Source organism: Sinohyriopsis cumingii, chromosome 3 (genome assembly GCF_028554795.1).
Source record: "Sinohyriopsis cumingii isolate HCF-2022 chromosome 3, ASM2855479v2, whole genome shotgun sequence".
Taxonomy (NCBI): domain Eukaryota; kingdom Metazoa; phylum Mollusca; class Bivalvia; order Unionida; family Unionidae; genus Sinohyriopsis; species Sinohyriopsis cumingii.
Window position 1 is genome coordinate 90,239,178 of NC_142963.1, and position 26,252 is coordinate 90,265,429.

Here is a 26,252-nt window from a genome sequence, read left to right on the forward strand (position 1 = left end):
ATAATTTAGACAAATAATATTATACATAAATGGAGCAAAAATAATTTGTGAGACATCCTATCATCAAGAATTATGAAGCATCTCGTTATGGTTATCCATTGTTTGGTACTGATGGGAAGAAAAAATATTACTCTCATAAATTTTTGTATGAATGTTTCCGGGGCGTAATCGAAGACGGTCTTGTGATCGATAATATTGATTCAAATCCAAAAAATAATAATTTTTAAGTGCATTAAGAGCAATCACACAGAGCGAGAATTGTAAATTTGGTAATACTGGGAAATTTAAAACAATTGGAAAAAATGGTCAAATCCGTAAATACAGAGACTGGTGAAGAAATAATATTTCAATCAATGAATGCAGCTGGCAAATATGTTGATATTTGTATACCTTCAGTACAATCTGTCGCAGATAATATTACTAAATTCGCGTATTCAAGAAAGCATAAACAAAAAATTATCTTTCAGTATCTCCTGATTGTGTTAGATACAGACAGATGAAGAGAGATAACTATGTAATTAAAAGATAGAACGCTTAAAGAGTAAACTCGCCTGTATTTTATAATAATAATCGCTTATAAATGAAATTTTAGTTTTTGGTTAATTTTTCCCCATCGTATCGCACATAATATAACCAAATCGGTATTTTCAAAGAAATACAAATAAAGGTATCTTAGTTCAGGGTTAAACTCTATCGTAAAGCAGAGTAATTTAATGATTTTATGACTTTGTCGATGATATAATACTTTGACAGCGTCAAGGGGAATAACTCTGTTAGATAAAGGTAAAGCTTGTAATCTTATAAATACTTGTTTTTATCAATAATGTTCTTTTGCTTGATCTTTTAAGAAACATTATCCTTATTTTTCTGAATTTGTTAGTTTCTTGCTTCATCTAGATTTTATCTGCGATAATAATAAAGAACTAAAAACAGTAAATAAGCCACACACCATTTCGTTAGTTACAGCCCTGAATGCAGAAATGTGTATAATTAATAATAATTATTATTATAATAATAATAATATAAATAATAATAATAATATTACAACACCGCCACCCATAACGAGGATCATAAAACGGAAATACATTGATATCCACATTACCAGATACCCCAATGAGTTTCCGATGGAATTGCTTAAGGAGAGCATTGAGACCAGATTGGGAATCGGGACGTACAACATCAGATGGGAGATTTTGCAGGGGTTCCCGACAGTGAAGACGGGCAAGAGAATTGTACAAATTGATGCTGCAGAGGTGGACAAAGTACCGGAGGTTTTTTTTAAGTGCATGGGTTCGTGGTATCCAGGATGCAACGTTACACGCCCCTGTCTCGTTTGCTGCAAAAAGGGTCACGTCCGAAGAGAATGCCGAGAAACATATAGACCAACTACATATGCGGCTGCGGTTGCGACCACTGATGACATAATCTGACACATCTCCGACTATGATGAGGACTCGGACCACGAACCAGAGGAGGAGGCTGTCAGCGCAAAGCAACCCCAGTCTCCAGCAACTCCAACAACAGAAGAAGAAACCATACAAAATGAAGAAGGAATAGTTCTAGAAGAGAAACAGGATACTCCGCAAACCGAAACAGACAAGAAAACTGTGACCGAAACAGATTACCAAACTGTAGAACCAAACGAGGAAACTGACTGAAACAGATTACGAAACTGTAGAACTACGAAATAAAAAAAGAACATGAAAAATAAGCAATCCGATTTAAATGAAACCAAGACCCACAAACAAACGAAAACCATGACAAGGAACAACAAAGAGGAAAGCAACCTATATCAGACCCCACCAAAAACGCCAAAAGCAACCTCACACGAAATCAGCGTGCAATAACCAGCGAAACTCATGTGCCCGCCCAAGAGCAAGAAGCAGCACCAACAACAAGAAGCAGCACTGTCAACCAAGCACATAAAGACAACAATCACCCAAACATGGATCACCAAGACACTACACCAACAAAATACAAAACAATAACTAAAACACCAACCAAAAACCATAACTGCTAACAAACCACCACACACAACCAATGCCAAAACTCATAATGCAGAATAAACACTCAGTAACCCAGGAGTAGCTTTAATATTAAATAAAAAATAATAAATGGAAAAACTACAACATACCCGTCACACTAAAAGGTAAGGTATTACACATTTTTATTAACAACATACACATAATTAGCATATATGCACCAGGAAATAAATCACATAAAAGACACTACTACAAAACCCTACAAGAATACCTAAGAGAATTCAACCTCGAACACATGTTGATAGCTGGTGACTTTAATTGCACTATATCAGACTTAGACCGGAAGGGAGGAATGTCCGAATTTGATAAGGAACTTGTCCCCACCTTATCCAACCCGATAAAGGAACACTCACTAACGGATTCATACAGATTCCAAAATCCAAAAGGGAATCAGTTTACATATCACTATACAAACGATGGAGCCTCGAGACTAGACAAAATGTATGTAAATGACAAAAGCCAGAAAAATATAGACTCTGAAATCCTACCTTTTAAACTAGCGGACCATAATGCCATTTCAGTGGTAATAAAAACCCGAAACCCACACAAGTGGGGAAGGGGACAATGGAAATTAAACAATCAATTACTACAGCTGGAAACATATCAGCAGGAAATTGCTCATATTTTGACCAACCACGATACATGCTACAATAATATAATAGAGGAATGTGAACACAAAAAGGGTATTAAAAAATCTCTCAGTCATATGCACTCTCCATAGCAAAAAACAAAATATACATTAAGAGGGAATGTCATTATATTATCCACCACCCTGAATCCACAAACAAAGCGTCCTACAAACACTAAAAGAAAAAGAAGAAATTTCACTTCATTTACAAAGAATGGAGGCACCTATATAGGAAAGATGAGATTAGAAAAGGGTTGGAATGGAGCACCACAGAAATAAAAGAAGGAGAAAAAGTCCTAAATCAGAAAACAGAAATCCTAGACTATATACATTAATTTCCGAAACTAAGCCAGGAAAATACAGACCTATGCGAAAAACCCATCACGGAACAAGAAATAATAAATGCAATCAACCAACTAAACAAGGATAAATCCCCGGGACTAGACGGCCTAACCGCTGAATTCTATAAGAGTTTCCAAAATCTACTAGCACCATTATTATGTAAGATCTTCAAGGAAATCTTCAAACAAAAAGAGATGTCCCCAAGCATGAAACAATGACTAATCACGCTAATTTACAAAAACAAAGGGAATGCAGATGAATTAACAAATTGGCGACCAATCACTCTACCAATCACTCTACTGAACACAGATTATAAAATGCTAAGTAAAATACTGGCCAGTAGAACCACCACTACACCTAACGATATAATCATTATAAATCAAAAATGCGGAGGTGATGACAAAAATATTCTAGACAATACCTTATCAATCAAAACTATTATAGACTTTATTGACAGCCAAAAGGACACCGGAGCGATGATCCTAATAGATCAAGAGAAGGCTTTCGATGGGGTTGAAAAAAATTACATAAGTGAAATCCTGAAGCGTTTTAATTTTGGACCAATTTATAAAGAGTGGATAGAAATCCTGTACAACAACATATCAGCAGTAGTACAAACTAATGGCGCGATTACAAAAATATCCCTGATAGAGAGATCGGTGAGACAGGGATGCTCTTTATCCATGTTACTCTATGTAATTGGCATCGTAGCGCTAAGAATCAAAATTCAGAGCAATAGAAACATCAGAGGAATGCATATTCCTAACCTAAAAGAGGAAATAAAGATCCTACAGCACGCGGATGACTGCACCAATTTTGTAAAAGACACAACCTCATATAAACATCCAATGCAAGAATACTATAACTGTGGAAAAGCATCCGGATCCCAGATAAACGATGGGAAAACCGAAATCTTGCAACTCGAAAACTGGCGTGGAAACCATCCAGGTCCGTCAGCTGAAAAAATAAAGAAACATGTTAAAACACTCGGCATATTTTTGGGTAAAAACACGAAGCACGTAAGTTACCTAAATGTACTAACAAACTAAACAAACAATTACAATTGTGGAGCTCGATATATTTTAACCTTATCGACAGAGCTCACGTAGCTAAAACATACCTTTTTTTGTAGCATATGGTATGAGTTTAGTTTTATAGACTTTGATATCCAGTACATTAGGAAATTCGAGAAGATAATATACCAATTCATATGGAATGGGAAAATAGACAAACTAAGTAAACAGACATTACAAAGGGAAAGCAAGAAAGGGGAGGGGACTAAACATCCCTATTCTTGCAATCAAACAAACAGCAAACATCATTAACATACTTAAAAAATTACAAAACCTTGACGGAAGACCATGGAAAAACATGTATGTTTATTTCTTTGGATATATCTTAAATAATTTCCCAGAAATAAATAAAAATAACAAACTAACAAAGAAACTCAAACCCCCCACGAATCTGGGAGAAATGGGGGAAAGTAAAGAACACCAACACTCAAACAAGACTATATCTCTACCAACACGATGCATGGTGGACAGGAGAAAAAGCCTTCTTTAAGAAAATCATCCCATCCATATCACCATTTATCTTATGCACACACGGTACAATAGCAAACGACATTTAATTTTATATTGTTCAAATATAAAAACACAAAGGGATGCCATAAAACAGAAAATTAAAAATTAAATAGCGAATATTCAGACAAAATACTTATTATACATAGACAACATAGAGGATAAAAACCTATATGATGAGATAATTCAATACATAAATAACATCGTGCAAATTAGAAACGACAAAATATGGACTACCGAACCATCAGAATAACATTCAACACGTACACAGGACTAGTTACCATTACACAAAAATACCATCCACCATGTACACAGGATTAATTACCATTACACAAAAATACCATCATCATATTTAACTAAACCCCAACAACAACCTATTAAAACAGTCAGCAGAAGGGGCGGCGGGTTTTAACTCTATTAAAGAGTTTATCCCAAACGGAAACCCCCACCCCAGCCTGTGATCACAACCTAACTAAATCAGGACTGTGTACCATTATATAGAAATATCACCACCACAAATAATTATCAACCAACTACAAACTTAAGTAACACAGAAACAGTAAAAAGACGAGGCGATGGGCAAAAACCCTATCAAGGAGTTTATCCCAATGGACCCAACCCCACGTCTGTGACTGTGCCAATTTGAGCAGATCCAATCCCTCCACCTATACATGTACGGTAAACCTGGCCATACTACAAAAACACAACTAATTCATCCCGACTAGCGAATATAGCTAAAGGGAACATAACAGAAACAGATGTGCGGGCTAGAGAATTAATTCTCTTCTGGAGTTTATCCCAAGGGAATCTCAGTCAATAATTCTGTAACTGATACCCCCACCCCCACAGAACACAAAATAAACAACGACCCACCAGAATATACAAAGCTAGCTATACAAATATGGCCTGCTGGATAAAGTCAAGGGAAAAGGCTGTCTTAATAGAGTCCTTGCAGGTCTTGTCTGTACATAAATCCCACCGGAAACAGCAACAATACAATACCCTAACCTACACACACACACCATTTCTATCTATAGGAACCAAACAAAAAGCAGATACGTATGCACAACAACAAAGTAAACTGCGTACACACACACACACACACACACACACACAAACAAAAATCCCAGAACCAAATATTAATAACCCTCTAAACGACATATTATATGACGCACCTGTATCCAAACTATCCCATTCAAATCTCAGTACTAACCTATGATGCCAGAAACCTTGGGAATACTAAATACCAATGATTAATTACCCCCAGCATGAAAAGCAATCACACAACTATCCAATTACAGCTAGTACTACTCTCCAGGGACTATTTAACAAATATACCTTGCCACTACTGAAAATTAGATAGTTAACCCAAAACTCTTAAGATATGATCTAGATAGTGCCAGTCTGTACTAAAAAAAAAAAATTAAGTTACAACACAACACACATAAACAACATAACACCGGACTTTATGACTATGGCAAGTCACTCAAAAATTATAACAATAACGAAATCGGGATGGGAGCGAAAACTTTCACCCTGAACTTTTGCAAAGGGAAAACGAGTACGATCCTAAGTTTCATGCATGTCGGGTTCAAGGCAAGAAAACAATCACAAGCACTAGTGTTTGCAAGTATTGACCTGAGAATGGAAACCGACTTGCATACCGAGTGCGAACGGAGTACAACTCAGAATCCGCATGCAGGGATAACTCGAGAAATATGGCGAAACGAAACAACGATCAACCCTGACGGAAAAAAAATTGAATAAAATATAAAAAAATAATTAAAATTTTTAAAAATTAACAAAAAATGAATACAAAAAAAAAAAAAAATCACACATGAAATCCACAATTTGGAGGACGGGGGATACATAAATCACAAACCATGACCTTTAGAAACGAAAAACATGGTGACACCTCCAACTCTTTACCAGCATCTGCTGGAACGGATTCATGGGGTGCCAACATAACTAATTTAAATTCTGATACTCCTTCTTGAGAAGTAAAGTCTGTTGTTTTATCGTCTCCAATGGCACGTACAAAGCAAAAGATTTCTTTAGAACTTATATACATCACAAGTGATTGATAACAATACGGTAGACGAGTACCTGAAAAGAATAGAATGCAAGATGATATCATCAGCACATAAAAACTTATGTGATGATTTCATCTCGATAGAGGAAAGTATAAAAAGCATAAACAAACTAACCAAACGTAAATCCCCAGCTAAACAACAATATATTATTGAGAAGTGACACAATGTCAACAACAACGAGGGAAGGGATAATAACTTTAATCTACAAGAGGATAGGGAAGACCTAAACAAATTGGAGGCCCATCTCCCTCCTAAATACTGATTATAAAATATTAAATAAATTATTAGCTGAAAGAATTAGACAGGGAATGGATAAAATAGTAAATATCAACCAAAGATGTGGAGCAAAAGGGATAGACATACAGAACAACATACTAAGTATAAGAACTATTATAAATTATATAGAGGAATTTGGTCTAAAAATTGATATGGTGCTTTTTGACCAGGGAAAAACATTCGACAGATTAGAGCATAACTACATACAAAAGTATTAGAGAAGTTTGGATTTGGAAATAACTTCCAAAAATGGACTAAAATCCTGTACAACAAAATAACTGCAAGAGTACAGGTGAATGGTGCTAACACGGGAAAATTTGTTATTAAAGGACCAGTGAGACAAGGATGCCCACTATATATGCTATTATATGTAATAGGAATTGAAATTCTAAGAATAAGAATAAGACTCAATAAGATGATTTGAAGGTATCAAAGTTCCAAATATAAAGGATGAAGTAAAAATGCTACAACATGCAGATGATTACACGAACTTTATAGAAGACAAAAACTCCTTTAAACACCTTGAAAAGGTATTTGAAAAATTTGGTAAGGCTTTCGGGTCTAAAATCAACCAAGAAAAAACTGAAATAATATAAAAAGGAAACTGGCGGGGGAATCACCTAGGACTACCCCCACATTTAATCAAAGAACGAGGAAAAGCATATGTATTTACTTTGGGAGAGGAGAAGAACAAGTAAACTGTAAAAACATGAAAAAGAACATAGAAGATAATGTGAACACCTGGGCACTTACGCCGCTTTTCCTATGGAACGGGCCCAAGTGACCAAAACATATATGTACGCAAATATAAACCATATTATTAAATCTATAGATATAGAAAATATTAAATTACATAAGATGGATAACGGAATTATTGATTCTATATGGGACTATAAGACTCACAGTATTAATAAAGAAACGCTATATCGAGCAAAGAAAGGGGGTTAGTACTACACAGTCCCATACTACTTAAATGTACAAATATTTTAAATAGATTTAAAAGAATAAAATCAGAACCGAAATCGCCATGGGAGGGGAGGGTTTATATATATATATATATATATATATATATATATATATATATATATATATATATATATATTTGTTTGGGTTTACAATGTGAAATAGGGGAGACATTTCTAAAATTAATAAATTTGTATATAATAAAAAACAACTGGAAGTACCAAGAAAGTTCAGGTATATAAAAGATATATATAGAGATGCAAAAGATTTATGGGAAAGATGAAAAACTTACAATTGGATTTGAGAAGAACTCACCAAAAGGATTAGATGTAAGGTAGAACAGGAAAACATAGGGATAAATTGCTCGGTGGCACTGGACCAAACTAGGCTCCCTAAAAATCCGAAGCCTCTGCTTCAAATACATGCATAATTCATGGTTGACAGGAGAGGTTTCAGTGATACGGCGTATGGTCAGAGTATCGCCAAAATGTCCACTGTGTAAAAATGCCCCATTTAGTAAAATGCATAATATGGTACAATGTGAAAAAAGAAAAACTTATAGATTAACGGTTATAGCGGAAATTTGCAACGGAGACAAATATAGGAAGGAAAATATATTGTACCTAGACAGAAAATTTGATAAGAAAACGTTATACAAAATAACTGATTATATAGTTGATACAATGAGGACCTGGGGGCAAATTATAGTTATAGGGAGATAGAAATTAACTATATAATTAAAATTTTAATAAATCGTGTCTACAAACTTCTATAAACAAAATAAAATTAGCACGATAAATAATACCTATCTCAAGTAATTTTGTCGCCCATTGGGGGAATGAGAGGTGATGAGAGTGGGGATGGGAGAGGGATCTTTTGAATTGCCACCCACTGGATACGGAGGGAAAGATGGAGGAGGATTTTCGGTAATACCGTTCGCTAGGGGCGGGTAACGCAAATGCGAGCTGGAGCCCGGTCCCCATCTCTCGCCTCGTAGTATCAGGGCCCTCAACTCATTTCCGGGCTCAAACCCCCTTTCCCAATCCCATGGGCAAATCAAAATCCTTAAAATAGTACAAAAAAGGAAATAATGGAAGGACAGGGACCCTATATGGGGAAAGTACAAGGCATGGACGTCATGGGGCTTCGTCATATGGCGCTACGCGAAGTGAACAGGCCTATGAAAGAGTCATGGGAAGCACACCCCACATAGAACATAAACAGACAATACATGAACACAGGGAATAGTAGGCAATACATAGGATTGAATACCCCTCTGACCCTTCTACCCATCTATACAGCTCCCGTACTGTGTAGTCTATCCTCCACAATATTAACAATCTTATATACTCTTTTGGAATTTTCTTAGGACATAGTAAAAAAAATAAGAGGAGGCCCAACTCCAGGCAGGTTTAATAAAAAAAGAAGTGTGGACCCTGACTCGAGCACAGCTACCTCCTTTTATATTTAGCCTTAATGCGAGGAACGACACATATAATCACTCACTTAAAACAATATGTCTTTCTTAAAATTACAATGTAGCACACCATTCCGCTCACCTAAATTCCGAATTGAAGAACCAAATTATTTAAAATATCATAAATAAAACAAACTTTCTCCAAATGGACATAAAAATCCCCCAAAAATAAAAAAGACAACTGGGAGAACTTTGATATAATTTTGCTGTCTCAAACATACAGAAAATATAGCAATACACACAATATAGCACTAACACACATAGCAAACACTGAGACCTAGGAGACCTCTAGCAAAGGTCACAAAAACTTTCTGGGGAAGGGACTTCGAGCAAGATGAACAAAACCTGGCTCGGACGAACAACCCTATAGATAACACAAGGGAGAAAATAAATACCCCATTAAAAATTCAATTATTTTTTTTTATATATAAAAAATTCTTTTTTAAATAGAACAAACAACACATCTGACGGGGAAACACATAAACATATAAACACTTTCTTTTTTTATTTTTAAATGGGGGGGGGCATCTGTCTGGTGCCCCCCAAAAAAGTACAAAGCAAAACGGATTAACAAGCTGAGTTGAGATCATACTTACCCTTCAAAGGTATTTCTTTAGCTGATTTATTATTTGGGTTTTATTTTGTGTATCTTTATTGCTTTATAAGGTTTGTTTTTCTTTTTCTTTTTTCATAGGCCTTTACTGCATATTCTGCAAAATTTTTGTTTTCTGAAACGCCATTTAACATTCCTTACATTTTGCATAAGGTGCCGTCAGTTTAGGTATACTTTGTTGTGGTACTTTGCCGGCTTAAAATCAAAATGTTCCAAATTTAGCTGTACATGTCATATATAGTGGTGTGAGACCAAGACCCCACAAAAAAGTAGTTGTTGTTGTTGTTGGGTTTCACGCCATTTTTCCAGCACACGATATGCTATACGTGGCGACCAGTATTATTGGTGGAGGAAGAACCCGGCAACATCCCGGAAAGAACCACCGACCCACGAAAAGCTACTGGCAAGCTTTCTCACATACCCACATTGGCCGAATACGAGACTCGAACCCACGCAGACAGAGGTGAGATGGCAGTGATCCGTAACGGAGAGCGCTTTAGACCACTCGGCCACTCGGGGTCCCACAAAAAATAGTGAATACTACTCAAACATGCAAGTAGATCCAGATTTAATAATCATCGGTCAAGGACCCAAACAACCCGGCGGAACGAAGTTTAATACGTACTTCAATACCCAAATAAAGGGTTGTCAAAGGTTGATAGCCTTCCACCCCTCGGGATGCAAAACAATAGACTTTGGAGACATCCCAAATTGCCCTAGACAATCGGAGATTTTAATGGCCTTGAAGACTCTGGGAGTCAATATCGAGGAAACTGACGGACTCCAAAATGCTGGGAGGAACAAGTATGTTCTGTACCCAAAAACTATCAAAAGAGGTAATAGGTAAAAAAAGCAACAGTCGGTAAAACAGATCCCATCATTAGAGAGATTGAGGCCATGGTTACAAGGGTTTTTATGTCAGGTCTACCCTTTGAAATCGACAGCAGGGAGATAATAAACAAAATAGAGGACACACTAAAAACAATGGTCAGGGCCAACAGAATGGAAACTGTGTGGGGATTTAGGAATGTTAAATCGGGAGTGAGAGTCATAACTGTACTAAAGGAAGAGGAAAAAAAAAAAATTCCCACCTTTTTCTATGTTATGGGGTTTCTCCTCAGAACATGGTATAAGGGGTGCGAAATGTACAGACAGTGTCCCAGATGTAGACAAGTAGGCCATGGGCCTAAAGAATGTAAAACTCCCCGCCGCACCGACATATGCCAATAAGGTGGCAAAGTTTGTGCAAAATGTAGAAACACAAGACATGTAGGGGCAAGCAGAAATCATAGCCCCGGAATATACTGAAGAAAATGATAAAAACTAAGTTACTGTTTTACCTGAGGCTACATCAGAGGCAGAGACCACCGTAGATAAAGCCTCTGCAACTAAAATGCCCCCAGTAGATCTATCACAAATAAAGGGGATGAAAACTCTCAAATCGGGACAGAATGGGACGATTACCTTAGCCCGAATAAGACAGGGAAAGCTACACCATACAAAATGGGACAGCTTCCACTAAAGAATAGCTTTGCCATCCTACTGCAGGGCGAAAAGTTCTCTAGAGGAAGACAATAAGGGAAATGAAATATATTCTGTCGAGTCACTAAGGGTGAGACCGCTAGCCTCGACTCCAATTCCTAAACTAAGAATAAAAAAAAAGAAATCGCAATCAGTATCCAGCTCTTCACAAGGTACTGAAAATACCCAAGTGGAGATGGACACCCCTCAAAATGCGCAGGGAAAATCTGTTATGGAAATCCTCCATAAAAAGAAAAAGAGACAAGACTTTAGTAAAGACAAAAACAAAAACGACAACAATGACAAAGAAAGTGAAACAAATGACGACATTGAAACGGACACGGAATATGAAATAACCAGCGAAAACGAAGAGGGAAAAATTGACCTTGAACAAGATAACGATAAATCAGACAAAAACGAGACAAACGAGACAAACATAACAATAAAAGACAGCTTAAATACAAATAATACAGAGGGGACTGGTGCCCCTACCAACTAAAATTTTACCAATTTATCTAAAATATCTAATATAATATTTATGGAAAACTTTGATATAAAACTTTGGAATGCGACAACCTGGTAGAAACCTGAGAATGGAAGGAAAGAACTTCCGTATAGCGTCAGTGAATGTAATTGGCATAAATAAGGATAAAATAACTGAACTGGATAATGAACAAAATTATGACATTATACTTTTACAAGAAACCCATAATAACTTTAACAAAGATCTGATAGCATACTGTGAGGAAAAGCTCAACAGCGTTATAATTTTAAGTGACTATAAAGGGGAAGATACACGAGGGTGCGTGGCTACCCTGATTAAAATTAAAAATGGTATAATTTGGGAGCGAGTAAATGAAGGGGTCTTATTTGCAGGAAGGATGATACTTATTATTAAAAAAATATACACTTGATAAATATATACTTCTCTGCAAACAAATACAAAAAAGCTGTTTTTTTTAATAGACAATCTCTCTAAATATCTAGAAAAATTCTCACTGAATAATCTTATTCTAGGAAGAGATATAAACTGGGTGGGAGATAGAATAGATCGGGTGGGCGAATTAACAACAACCGATATTAGATTTAAACAGGAAATGGAAAACATTTTTAAGAAACGTAAACTAGTGGATGCATATAGAAGAATGAATATTTTAAGAAAAGACTTTACGTATGAATACAAAAGATAATAAAGGAAGTAGGTTAGATAGATTTTATGTATCGAACTATGATGAAAACTTATATAAAAATAGGGGAATTTTGACTAAAAAAATCTCAGACCATAAACAAATCTATTTAGAGATCAACATAATTAATAAACATAAATGGGGGAAAGGAACATGGAAAATTAACAATAAAATATTAGAAGATAGAGAGTTCATAGAAGAAATACAAGAAACCATTAGGCTCTTCCACGATAATAATAATAATAATAATAATAATAATAATGAGGATAATAATAATAATAATAATAATAATAATAATAATGATTTGTATAGCGCCTAATCTTTAGAAGCTCTAAGCGTTTTACAACATTAAACACCTATGAGATAAAAAGAACCATATAATAATATTATTACAAAAACAAACACCATGAAATAAGAAAAAACATGCTGAGAATATTTCAGGTAGGAAACATTATTAGGTCTTTAAGTTTGTTCTTGCAGTCGAAATAAGTGAGTTTTTAGAGCACTCTTGAATGTGATCACTATGTCTTTGTGTCTAAGTTCAGTGGGCAATTCATTCCACGTTGCTGGGCCCTGGTATGCAAAAGAACGCTGTCCATATGACTTTGTGTTCATAGTGGGAATAATGAGCATACGATTGTCAGAAGAGGAGCATAAGTATCTTGCTGGTGTGTACACATGGGTGAGATCGGATAGGTATGTTGGATTAGAGTCCGACAGTGAAACGTAGCACAGAGAACAAATTTTGTGTTTGATTCTGGATCGAATGGATAGCCAGTGTAGGGTACAGAGCAGCGGGGAGGTGTGCTCTGATCGTGGTACTCTAAGTATGATCCGAGCAGCTGTGTTTTGAACGTTTTTAAGTTTCTGGAGTAGATATTGAGATGAACCAGACAGAATTGAGTTACAATAGTCCAGTCTTGAAAGTACTAATGAACACACAAGTGTTTTAGTGGCATCATCTGAAAGATAATTGCGAATTGAGCTGATGCATCTCAGCTCAAGATATGCAGCCTTGCATATGTTCATGACATGGTGCAATGTGAGAGTACTGTCCAGAGTAACACCTAGGTTTCGTACTGACTGTGTGAATTTAATGTTGGTGTTGCTGATATTTATTGTTTGAGGTAAAGGATGTGAATGAGAAAGTCTTTGTGTTGTGATCAGAATGGTCTCAGTTTTATCATCGTTCATCTGCAGCTTGTTACATGTTATCCATGATTTCACATCAGAAATGCACCTCTCTACACCTTGGATGGTAGCATCAGCTTCAGTTGGGTGGCTAGATTTGTATATTTGGGTGTCATCAGCGTACAATTGGTGAGACACTGGATGATGATCTATGACACTTGAGAGCGACTGAGTGTACAGAATGAAGAGAACAGGTCCAAGAACAGATCCCTGTGGAACACCACAACATAGATTAACTGGGCTGGAGTGTATTCCATTTGCAGACACAATTTGTGTCCTGTTGACCAAATATAACTTGAACCACAGTAAGGCTGTATCATGAATGCCAAATACATGCTGGAGACGGTGAAGTAATATATCATGGTCTATTGTGTCAAATGCTGCAGACAAATCAAGGAGGATGAGGACTGTAATCTTTCCACTACCCAATGCAGAGAGAATGTCATTAACTACTTTTAGAAGAGTAGTTTCAGTACTGTGGCAAAGGCAATATGCAGATTGTACATTGCTAAAATGACTGTTTGAATTTAGATGAGATACAAGCTGGGATAGAACAACCTTTTCTAAGATTTTTTATATCAATGGGAGATTAGAAACAGGGCGGTAGTTCTTTAAATCGTTATGGTCTAGTGTTGGTTTCTTCAGCACTGAAGCACTCAAGCAGCAGTGATGTTGGAATTGGATCAAGTTCACATGACTTTTGGTGCACTCTTCATCAGGATTGTACGTACGAAATCCATAGAGACAGGTTCAAATGCTGCTAATGGTTGCCACTCAAATTCTGTATCCCAACTGTATGGTGTCGACAAGTCAATTGAAATTGTGGTGTCAAGCTTATCTCTAATGGTTAGTACTTTGTCACAGAAGAAATTTGCAAACATATCCGGAAGGTCGACTGGAGAGAAGGTAGTTGGAAGTGGTGTACATTTGTTCCTTGACATTAGCTTGTTAGTAATCTCGAAGAGCTCTTTGCAGCTGGAACTTTCCATGATCTATGTAGTGTAGTGGGCTGATTTCGCTGTATGGACTATATCTGTGACATTCTTCTTAGCGACTTCATATATTTGCTTATGAATAGTGAGACTGGTGGAAAGCCAGAGCCTCTCAGCTTTACGGCGGTCTCTTTTAGCAGTGCGAAGCTGGTCTCTAACACTGCTATACCATGGAGAACACTTTTGAATTGATACTCTGCACTTGGTAGCAGGGGCATGTTTGTCAAGCAATGAACGCAGACAGTTATCGAGTTGTTCTGCGGTAGGAGGTAAGCAAGTTGTTAGGTTAGCTTGGATGTCATGCATTAGTTTGGTTCTATTTAGCATACGGAGATTTATCTTAGTAGCAGATAAAGGTGGAGGGTTAGGGACTGATACGTCAAGATGGCATATAATGCAGAGGTGATCTGATGCGAGGTCATGGGATACCAGGGAGGACCGTAGAATGTTATCATCAGGTCTATGAAGAATCCAGTCTAAAATGTGACCATGTTTATGGGTGGGTTGGTTAACTGACTGTTTGATGTTGAAAACATTAATGGAATCTATGAGTTTGATGTATTTGAGTTTCCGGGACAGTCAAAGTGAAAGTTGAAATCTCCAAGAATAATCAGGTTGCCACCTATCGAATTTCCATAGTCGAGGAGATTCGGAAACTGCTCCAAAAAGAGAGGGTCAGCCAGCTTGTTTTTTCTACTAAGAGGAGGGCGGTATAGGCAGAAAAAATGGACTGACCTTTGTTCCGGTGTGAGTGTGGTTTGATAAAGAAAATAGGGACATAATAAAAGAGTGGGATACTTTAAAAATACTTTCAAAAGGAAAGCTATTGGATTCGCAAATATAAGAAAGGAAAAAAACAGAGAATGGAAAAAGACGCCTTTACAAGGCGTCTCGAAAATATAAACCTAGGGGAAGAAGAAAGAATTTTAAAAGAAAGATTAAATGAAATACTAGAAGAAGTAAATCAGGGTAGGGATATAAGAGCGGGGAAATACACTTAAATGTATTTTGAAAAAGCTGAAAGGTTATACAAAAGAGAGGAATTAAGAAGAGGAGGGGAGAAAAACATGGAAAAGTTAAGAGACGATAAGGAAAATGAAATAGTTGAAAAAACTGAAATATTAAGTTACATCAAGGGATTCTATAGTGAACTATATAAAACACAAAATATTGATTCAGAGATAATATACAGCTATCTAGATAAATTACCATGTGAGGAAATATCATCAGAACATAGAGCCCTATCTGAAGACCCCATTTCCATAGACGAAATTAAAAAAAAACAATAAATGCACTAACAAAAAGAAAATCTCCAGGCGAAGATGGCCTTACTGTAGAATTATATCAAAGATTCCAAGGTGATTTGTCGCCCATTCTTCAATGGTTGTATAATAATATTTTACTACGAATTGAATAACTTAAAAACTGGAGGCCCATCTTCCTCCTAAACACTGACTATAGAATCTTGAGTAAAATCCTAGCCGATAGAGTTAAATATGGAATGGGAAAAATAGCAAACTTCAATCAAACTTGTGGGGCTTAAGGGAGAGATGTTCAAAATAATATTTTAAGTATTAGAACAATTATCGATTTTTTACAAGAGACAGATCAAAAAGGTGATATGGTACTTTTGATCAAGAAAAAGCTTTTGACAGATTAGAACATAATATATACAAAAAGTATGAGAAAAATTTGGTTTTGGACCTAATTTCCAAAAATGGACCAAAATCCTGTATAATAACATAACTTTAAAAGTATAGGTAAATGGGTCTAACACTGGAAAATTTGATATTCAAAGATCAGTGAGGCAATGCTGCCCACTATCAATGCTAGTATACGTAATAGTAATTGAAATTCTAAGCAGTAAAATAAGACTCAACAAAGATATATTAGGTATATAAAAATCCCAAACATAAGGGATGAAATAAAAATGCTCCAGCATGCCGATGATTGCACAAACTTCATAAACGACCCAGTTTCCTTCAAACACTTCGAAAAGGAATTTGAAAGATTTGGGAAAGCATCAGGGTCCAAAATTAATCATGATAAAACAGAAATACTAAAAATAGGAAACTGGAGGGGTAACCAACCAGGATTTCCTACAGCCATGTAAACATCGGGTTAAAACTTTAAGAGTATTTTTCGGGAAAGGGGAGGAACAAGAAAATTGTAAAGCAAATAGAAAATAACGGAAACATATGGGCACTTATGTCGTTATGCCTAATGGAACTGGCCCAGGTGGCCAAAATATATATGTACTCAAATATAAATAACATTTTGAGATCTACTGATGTAACAAATAACATATTATATAAAATAGATAATGAAATTATAAACTATATATGGAGTTATAAAATTCAATAATCAAAGAAAGAAACACTATATAGAGCGAAAGAAGGGGGATTAGCTTTACCTAGTCCCATTTTAATTAAATGCTTAAATATTTTAAATAGATTTAAATTAATTAGCCCAGAACGAAAGACACCGGGGGGTGGGGGTGTGCTTGTATATATACTAAGGATATCTACAAAAATAATAAACTTGTTAACAAATTAGAGGTTCCTAGGAGATTTAAATACATAAAGGATATACTGTTAAAATACAGAGACATGAAGGGAATATGGGAACTAGACAAGAAAAATACGTATATTTGGATAAGGGAAGAGACTACAAAGAAAATAAAATGCAAAGTGGAACAAGAAAATTGGGGTATAAATTGAGACAGAGCGTGGGACACTGGTCCCGTCTAAGCTCTTTAAAAATACAAAGCCTCTGCTTCAAATACATGTACAATGCATGGTTGATAGGAGAGGTAGCAGTGAGGCGGAATATGATCAGAGTATTGCCGAAATGCCCACTGTGTAAAAGAGACCCTTTTACGAAATATCACGTAATGATACAGTGTAGTAAAAGAGAAGAAGAGAGGAAACATATTATAATGGAGATTACCAAAAACAGAAAGGTACGGGGGGGGGGGGAATAATAATAAACTTCATAACAAGCATCATGCTAGCCTGTGGTCAGGTAATTACTATTGGGAGATAGAAATCAGTGTGAAATTTTTATCTACATTATAAATAAAAATAAAATCATAAATTCCCTCTTAAATGATCTTTGTCGCTCTTTGGGGGAAAGAGAGGTGATGAGAATGGGATGGGAGGAGAAGCTTTGGTTGCCACCCACTAGGGGTGTACTACCGCTTGAGTGAGGGTCAGAGCCCTCAACTCATCCCCCGGCTCGGAACCCTTTTTCAATACCACGTGCAAAACAAAATCATTGAACTAGCACCAAAAAAAAAAAAAAAAAAGAATTGGGGGAATTCACAGGGACTCTATCTGGGGAAAGTACGAGGCAATGACGTCATGGGGCTGTCACATGGCGCCACGATAAGTGAGCAGGTCTATGAAAGAGTCTTGGAAAATACACCCAATAAAGAACATAAACAGACAACACATGAACATAGGGGAACAGTATGCAATATATAGGATTTGAATACTCTCTCTGACCCTTTCTATCCAACTATACAGCTCCCGTACTGTATAGTCTCTCCTCCACTAATAATAACAAATTTTACAAAACCATTTTTATAATCATCTGTATAAAATAGATAACTTTATAATAATTTCTGAAACATATATTGTAAGATTGGAACGTAGCGCATTACTAAAGCACAGAACTCACATACTCGACGTTTGGAGTTCGAATCCTGTGACTGACAACTGTCGACGGTGGTGATGTTTCGCTATTTTTCATTAATAAATGGGGGTCAACCCCAAGCTCGAACTTCAGCAGACAAGCACACCGTCCCCCATAGAAAAATCAAGAATCTGTGCAAAAATATGTTTAACGTAGAGAAGGCTCCCGTATATGTATTGTGCCGTCCATAGAATTAAGTTAATATTGTGCTGTTCATAGAATTAAAATTGTATGTAGTGCTGTAAATATGGTACTATAATTAAGATTGTGTGTTGTGCCGTCCTTATAATTAAGTTAATTAAGATTATATGTTGTGTCGTCCATAGAATTAAGATTGCATATAGTGCTGTAAATATGCTACGCTGTAAATAGCTTAATACAATGCTGTAAATATGTTACGCTGTAAATATACAATTTATTTTATAATGAACTATGAAAATATTAATGTTGTTATTTCTGAAATCAAAAAAGTAAAATGTGACGGTATAAAAATATCTGATGAACTAAATCCTGAAAAAATAAATTGTGATTATGAATCAATACAACAAAAATAAATACACACTATCCGCAGAAAACAGATTAATGAAAATGATTCAGCTAGCTATGTTTCAATCTATGGCTGCGGTGGAGAAAACGGAAGTCGATAAATTCGTCTCGCTTTCACACGCGATCGAAAAGATTAGGTTTTAATTGTCTCACGAATACGAAAGGACAAAGATTATAAACACACGTGTAAGACAATTGAGAAAGATTATGTCAGATCGTGAAAACGAAAGTGCTGTCAGTGACTGTAATGATTGTGTCCAGGAGAATCAGTAAAAAAATGTCTGGATTTTGTCTGTATTTTTTTATCCTATGAAACTGTCATCAATCTGAGGAATTAGATAATATTTTTTAAGTTGATAAGATTCAATACAAGAATATGCATAATTCATAATCTGATCTCTACCACACGTAATCATAGGAATATATTCTCTCTGCAGTTCACTTAATTGTTAATGCGTCAATAAAAGAAATTCACTACCGTATTCATCAATAATTATATTGACACTAAACTGTTCTGCCCCGACTTGAGGGGGTGTCATTATTGTTCCGATTGCGTTTTCAAGCACGTCTTTGTAGTGTATAAAAACTCTCCATTCTAGTACATTATATAATACCTCTTAATTAATTAATTGTAAAACAGTCTTCATGATAAAAGATCGTTAAGATTTTACGTAGAGATATATATTCAGATTTTCATTTCTTAAATCATTTAAATGTCCGGATTGGTCAGTAAGTTTGAAATGTATTCTTGATAATAACGTATTATTACACCGTAGATAAACCGAATTGATAGGTTCTTGTACAAACAAATATCCAGGAGGTACTTGAGGAGTAAATGTATATAAAATATATCCTTGTTGAGCCTGACTCGATTTTTCAAGATCTATTTGATAGCTGCCATCAACTGCATTACATACAAGAATGACTGCAATTGTTGAAATTATATTTACAATTCCCGGTGAAATATTATGACCTTCGCCGTATCGATTATTGTTATATCTAAGAATATTTGTTGGTGGATATATTTTTTCCAGTCTTCGACCAATTTAAGAAAATTATCATCAATGCTATCATTGACTGATTTCTTTAGTTCGGCAGCGTTAAATCCAGGACAATTAAATATTGCTAGATCCGCTTCTGTAATTGAATATTTATTCATGAAAAATTGTTTATAACTTTCTTCCGACCTGTTTTACCGTTTCCATAATGCTTTCATAAACAATTTCTAGGTCAAATACAACCTGGTTTATATTTCTATATGTTTGATGATTTCATCTTTTGTAGCTGTCACGTCAAAAAGATACTCGGTGAATGATTGGCGCAAGTTTTCTCGATGTTTTTCATGTTCCCGATTAATATAATTAAAAATAATTTTGATTTCATCGGCGGTAGTATATACACTAAGAGGTGTTTTATATACCCACAATATTTCATTATGCGTGTATTGAGCTAAATAGCCACCGTCCGAGTTTTGTTCTTACAGATTTCCACAACGGAATACTGTTTTCATAGTAATTCCCCAGCACAAGCGTTTATCCGAGGTAAAATCAGTCGCGCTGGCTCAGGTATTGCTGTAGGCGTTGGCGGTGCTATTTCGGGCCATCCTAACACGCTTCTGATCGATGAAGAATAAATATCAACGAAGTAATCTGGTGAATTTATTTCAATCACAGCTGATAATGTCGGTTCCTGAACTGTTATAGCTATTTTTGATTCTCTTTCGGTTATAGATTTGATTCTGCGTTGAAATTCATCATTGATTTGTTCGATTTGATAATTGCCTGTAGGTAGGCCGGTTATTTGCCAATCTGGAGTTCTATCGGGGAGATTTACGTTTGCAAATACAAGCGAATTATTTGCTGGTAATCCACCGAATGATTTTGATTTGATATTTGGCCAACTATGATATACTCGTAATTGTGCTAGCGCTATTTCTTTTGCTGGAATTGCAGTTGGAAAGTTAATATTAAATTCTGGATTGACCGCTCCGCTGGCCTATGGTTAGAGCGTCCGCCTCGGAAGCGGGAGGTAATGGGTTCGAACTCCAGCCGAGTCATGCCAAAGACTTGCAAAAATGGTATTAACAGCTACCTCGCTTAGCGCTCAGCTTTGAGGTTAGTGTTAGGACTGGTCGGCCTGGTGTCAGGATAATGTGACTGGGTGGGACATCATGCTACGTGCCTGCGGCATGATGCCCCAGTGCTAAATATCACTATAAACTGCCACACTGCAGACATCGTAGCGATATGTCAGAAAATTGTTAAAAGCTACGTTAAAAGTCCTAATCACACACACACACACATACACACACACACACACACACACACACACACACACACACAAACCAACACAAATTCTGGATTAGTTGAACTTACAGATGTCATCGTAGTTTTTGACGGAGCTGTTTTAACGACAATTCGTTTGGCGTTGACGTTATTATTATTATTATTATTATTATTATCATTATTTTCTACATCCTGATTTTTCAGATCTTGTGTAGTGACTTCACGGTAGATTTTAATCATCTCTGCAACCTCGGCGTCTGAAATTATTCCATCGCTAAGGCCAAAAGATATTAACAAAGACAATTTAGAATAAGCTGTTGTTGCTCTATGTAGTTTTATTATATATTCATGCAATTTTGTATTTGTGGATGTTGATAGTTTGTGTGCTGATATTGAGAATACTAGCAATTGTTGTTGCAGCTAAAACACAAATTGTTATAATTGCTGGTGATTTTATTGTTATTGTTGATAGCAATACGCCGGTTCCAGCGATAACAACAGACGCCGAATAAACAATTATATCAATAGCAATTATGCGTCTATTGTATTTGTTTTACTGTATATTTATCAATGATATGTTTTAGTTTTGTTTGTCATTCACCTACTTAATTATATATATGTTGCAACATCACCTTGAATGATGATCGAAAGGCTTATTATTTAATTAGGTGGGAATTTAGTTACTAAATCGAGGCACTAATAATAAATCAAGCAGAGTTTTTTTTCTTCCAGTTCCACAGTAAATGTTTCCTCGTCGTTTTGCTCTAACATCACTAACATAGATCCAGGAGATCCACCTGACGGAGTTAGTGGATAACGCCGTGAAATTGTGGTAGATATTATAAACGTTACAACACCATGTACTGAAAGCCTGTATATACCGGTAACCTCAGCGCAATGTTTAATGGTTTTACTGAGTGGTGACCATAATGCTTGGTCAGACGCAATTGTATATACCACGTTGATAATCGGCTTGTGGGGAATTTTAATCAGATTAATTTTTTTTAACGATATCAGGAATTCCACTTATAACAACTTCTAGTTTTTTTCTAATATCATCGATATTACTCTGCGCTATCGTGACAACACAGTACCTCTGATAACACCTAATCGTTTATTAATCGTTTCAATGTCAGACAATGCTGTTTTAATATCAACGAGTTTCACGTCAACAGTCAACGGACTTCCAAAGAATTTCTCTGCGATTTCATTAATTTTTCTAAAATTTCTACAAAGATTTGAAAACATACTTACGTGAACGTCATACTCAGCTCGTAGCGTGGTTAATTTAGTATCTACTGCACTATAGTTATTGTCTACATATTTTTGTTTGTTGCGGCATCTTCATCAGATGTTGGATCTCTTAAAACAACTATTTTATTTCAATTCATGCTGAGTTCACCCGTCATTGTATCACCGGTAGATCCTAACCGATTAGCAACACTTTTTGCAATTTCATTTCTAATAGATGCGATTGATATATTTGAGTCTCTGATTCTACCTCCGTCAGTAATACCGGAATGTTATCCGTAGTAGCACCGATAATTCTACGAACTATATCATCCCAATTGATATTACTCATCTTTAAAACACCGTATTTATCCTGAAAAAGAACAACGTCATCTCGGTCAACTCCAGAGAGGTTCATAATATCGGCAAGTTCATCTTTAGACGCGTAATTTGAAAAATCAATGTCATCTTTTTTTCTTGTCTTTGAAAGAAGTTGTTGTTGTTGTTGTGGGGTTTAACGCCATTTTTCAGCACGATAGGCTATACATGGCGGCCAGTATTAATGGTGGAGGAAGAACCCGGAAAACCCCGGAAAGAACCACCGACCCACGAGAAGCTACTGGCAAGCTTTCTCACATGCCCAATTGGCTGAATCTTAGACTCTAACCGCCGCATACTGTGGTGAGATGGCAGTGATCCGTAACGAAGAGCGCTTTAGACCACTCGGCCACTCGGGGCCCCCTTTGAAAGAACATCTTCCGTAAATAGCAACGTTATATTTACTGCTAGTGTATAAATTAACACTTTCTTTGGAGGAAGATCAGATCTTGAAATAGCATTAAATACATGAATTCCATCAGGACCACAGATTGGCGGATCGGTTATTGCTTGTGTTGGTATTGTTGAATACCAAACTGGAGTTTTTATTGTGTTTACGTAATTTATAAATTCTTTTGGTGGAGCCAACCCATACGAATCAAAACCCAATGAGTACCAGGCCAAGAACTGTTATCAAGATTAATGATACCTGTTTCAACATTATTTGGTTGTTTTGGTAACTGATCACGCATAAAAACACCTCTAAAATTGTTTATAATTCTTAGCAGCATCAAGTAAATCAAAATTTGATATTGGAAAGATTATTCAATGTAGAATGGCGCGAATAAATGAACGAATATAATAAATCAAAGTCGCTTATACAAACCAAGTGCTTTTGCGACTTGTTAATTCCTGATAGCCAGGATATTTAATTAATCGGGGTTGTAGGAATAGAGCCGCTACGATCCCGTTTTTATGTGGGCTTGGGTCACCTTATAGTTCTTAATTTTTGAGGGTTGAGTTATAGTATTATGTTGTTGTGTTCAGACCTTGGTTATTACATATGTTGTTATAATTAGCTTGTTAGCCGCATGCATCAGAGGTGGAGGTGGGAGAAGTGTAAATATGTAATGGGATTAAGGTGGAGGATAAGGAAGTGGAAAATTATTTTCTTTTTTTGGAATCCCTTTAATTCTTATTTATTGTTTGTTATTTATTGAGAATGAATGCCACTTTGTTGAATACTCAGGTCTCTATGGACTTATCAAAGGTGCCTGTTCTCTTTGGTTAACACCTATTTTGTAATCTTATTGTTTATTATTTATTGAGAATACAGGCCCCTTTGCTGAATACTCAGGTCTCTAGGCACTTATCATTTTTCTTTGGTTCATACCTAGTTTATAACCGGCCCGACCTTACTGGGTTTGCTCTTTAGCTAGCAGCATCCTCTTTCAAATTGCTGCTTTAACTCCAGGGTTCAAAGCTTGTTATATTTGTCAATTTATTTGAAATATAATATTATGTTTTTGTATGTTAGTTCAATGTTGTTATTTAGCTTGGTGTCTAGGAAGTCTGGGTATGTGTAGGGAGATCCAATTTTTTTGTGGTATGTTTTAAGTTCCATTCTGTGGGCGTGGTATCTAGGACATTTGTTGAAGACGTGTTCCAGAGTTTCTATTGTGGTGCAGTGAGGACAGTGTGTATTGTTATTTGGTCCATTATTAATATGTTTCCTAAATCTTCCTTTGAGCAGGGTTTTTCCGATTCGTATTCTATTTATAATTTTAATGTTTGAGTTTTGTAGATTCTTTGGTAATATGATATTCCTAGTACCGTTTTTCTGCCATCGGTATAGATGTCTGCCTCTGGAGATGTTGTCCCATAATTGTTACCATTTGTTGTTAATTGTTTGAGTTATCTGACTATATATTTCCTGCAATCTATACTGTATGGGGCACTGTAGACTGGATTTTGCACTTAGATCTGCTTTATCATCCCCGGGTAAGTTGATGTGTGACGGCACCCATAGGAAATCAAGTTTTTGTTGTTTGGATTATATTTCCCTGATAGTTTGTAGTGCCTTTTCCATTAGATTTCCCCTGCTTTTAGATGTACCGGATTCGAATGATTTTAATACACTTAGGGAGTCGGTGATAACAAATTGTTGTGTAGTTTTAGTTGCTATCCATTTGAGTGCCTCGTTTATTGCCCAGAATTCAGCCTTATAGATTGAGCAATCATTTGGGAGTCTATCCTGTAATTCAATATTGTGTTCCATCCCGGAACATCCCGACCACTGACGCTCGTGTTATATTTAACTCTTTCGAGTTGGATCCATCTGTATATATTTTGACGTGTGTTGCGTATGTTTCCGATATAATCTTTTGGACTTCCGTTAATATTCCTATATTCAATATTGTGTTCCATCCCGGAACATTCCGACCACGGACGCTCGTGTTGTATTTAACTCTTTCGAGTTGGATCCATCTGTATATATTTTGACGTATGTTGCGTATGTTTCCGATATAATCTTTTGGACTTCCGTTAATATTCCTATTGGGTTATGGAGTTTGGTTCCAAGCTTTTGTGCAGATTGGTTCATGTTTGGGGTATTGTTTTTCCATGGGGTGGTATCATTTAGTTGGCGTTGTTCTGCTTGTATCCCTATTTGACCTAGTTCAGCACAGAGTGTGTGGGCCAGTTTAGATGCGTGGGGATTCGAGACAAGTTTTGTCCTGAATGACGGACGCTTGCCTTTATATTTGTCAAGCACCGACGTGAAGGAAAACATCCCTTACACTCACTTCACATATCATCTACTATTCACACAACCTTCGCTAACACATACAAACCCCAAATCTACTATTCACACACGGGAAGAAGAAGAAAAACAATACAAATATACTATCCACAAACCCCAAATATACTATCCGCACACGGGAAGAGGAAATAACAAACACAATATCTACTATCCACACAAACATACGCGGACGCATAACAACCCCAAATATACTATCCAGACAACGTATGCGAACACATACAAACCCCAAATATACTATTCACACACGGGAAGAACAAGAAAAAAACAAACCCAATTATACTATCACACACATACACACACACACACACACCACAGAAGGAAGAAGAAAAACAACCCAAAATATACTATCAACGTAGAAGGGAGGGAAAACAAAACCGAAATATACTATCCACACAAATGTACACGAACTCATACAAACAAAATATCTACTATCCACACAAACGTACGCGAA

At 36.2% G+C, this 26,252-nt stretch overlaps 1 protein-coding gene across 2 annotated transcripts in view; it reads right to left on the bottom strand.

The window, feature by feature from the left end:
- LOC149803270 (uncharacterized) overlaps window positions 1-26,252 on the bottom strand; it is a 350,601-nt gene continuing 324,349 nt past the window's right edge. For both annotated transcript variants that reach the window (XM_089952935.1, XM_089952932.1), the window contains one exon: window positions 1-3,969. In XM_089952935.1, coding sequence (XP_089809061.1) covers window positions 3,966-3,969 — 4 coding nt within the window. In that variant the 3' untranslated portion in view covers window positions 1-3,965. The remainder of the gene's footprint in view (window positions 3,970-26,252) is intronic.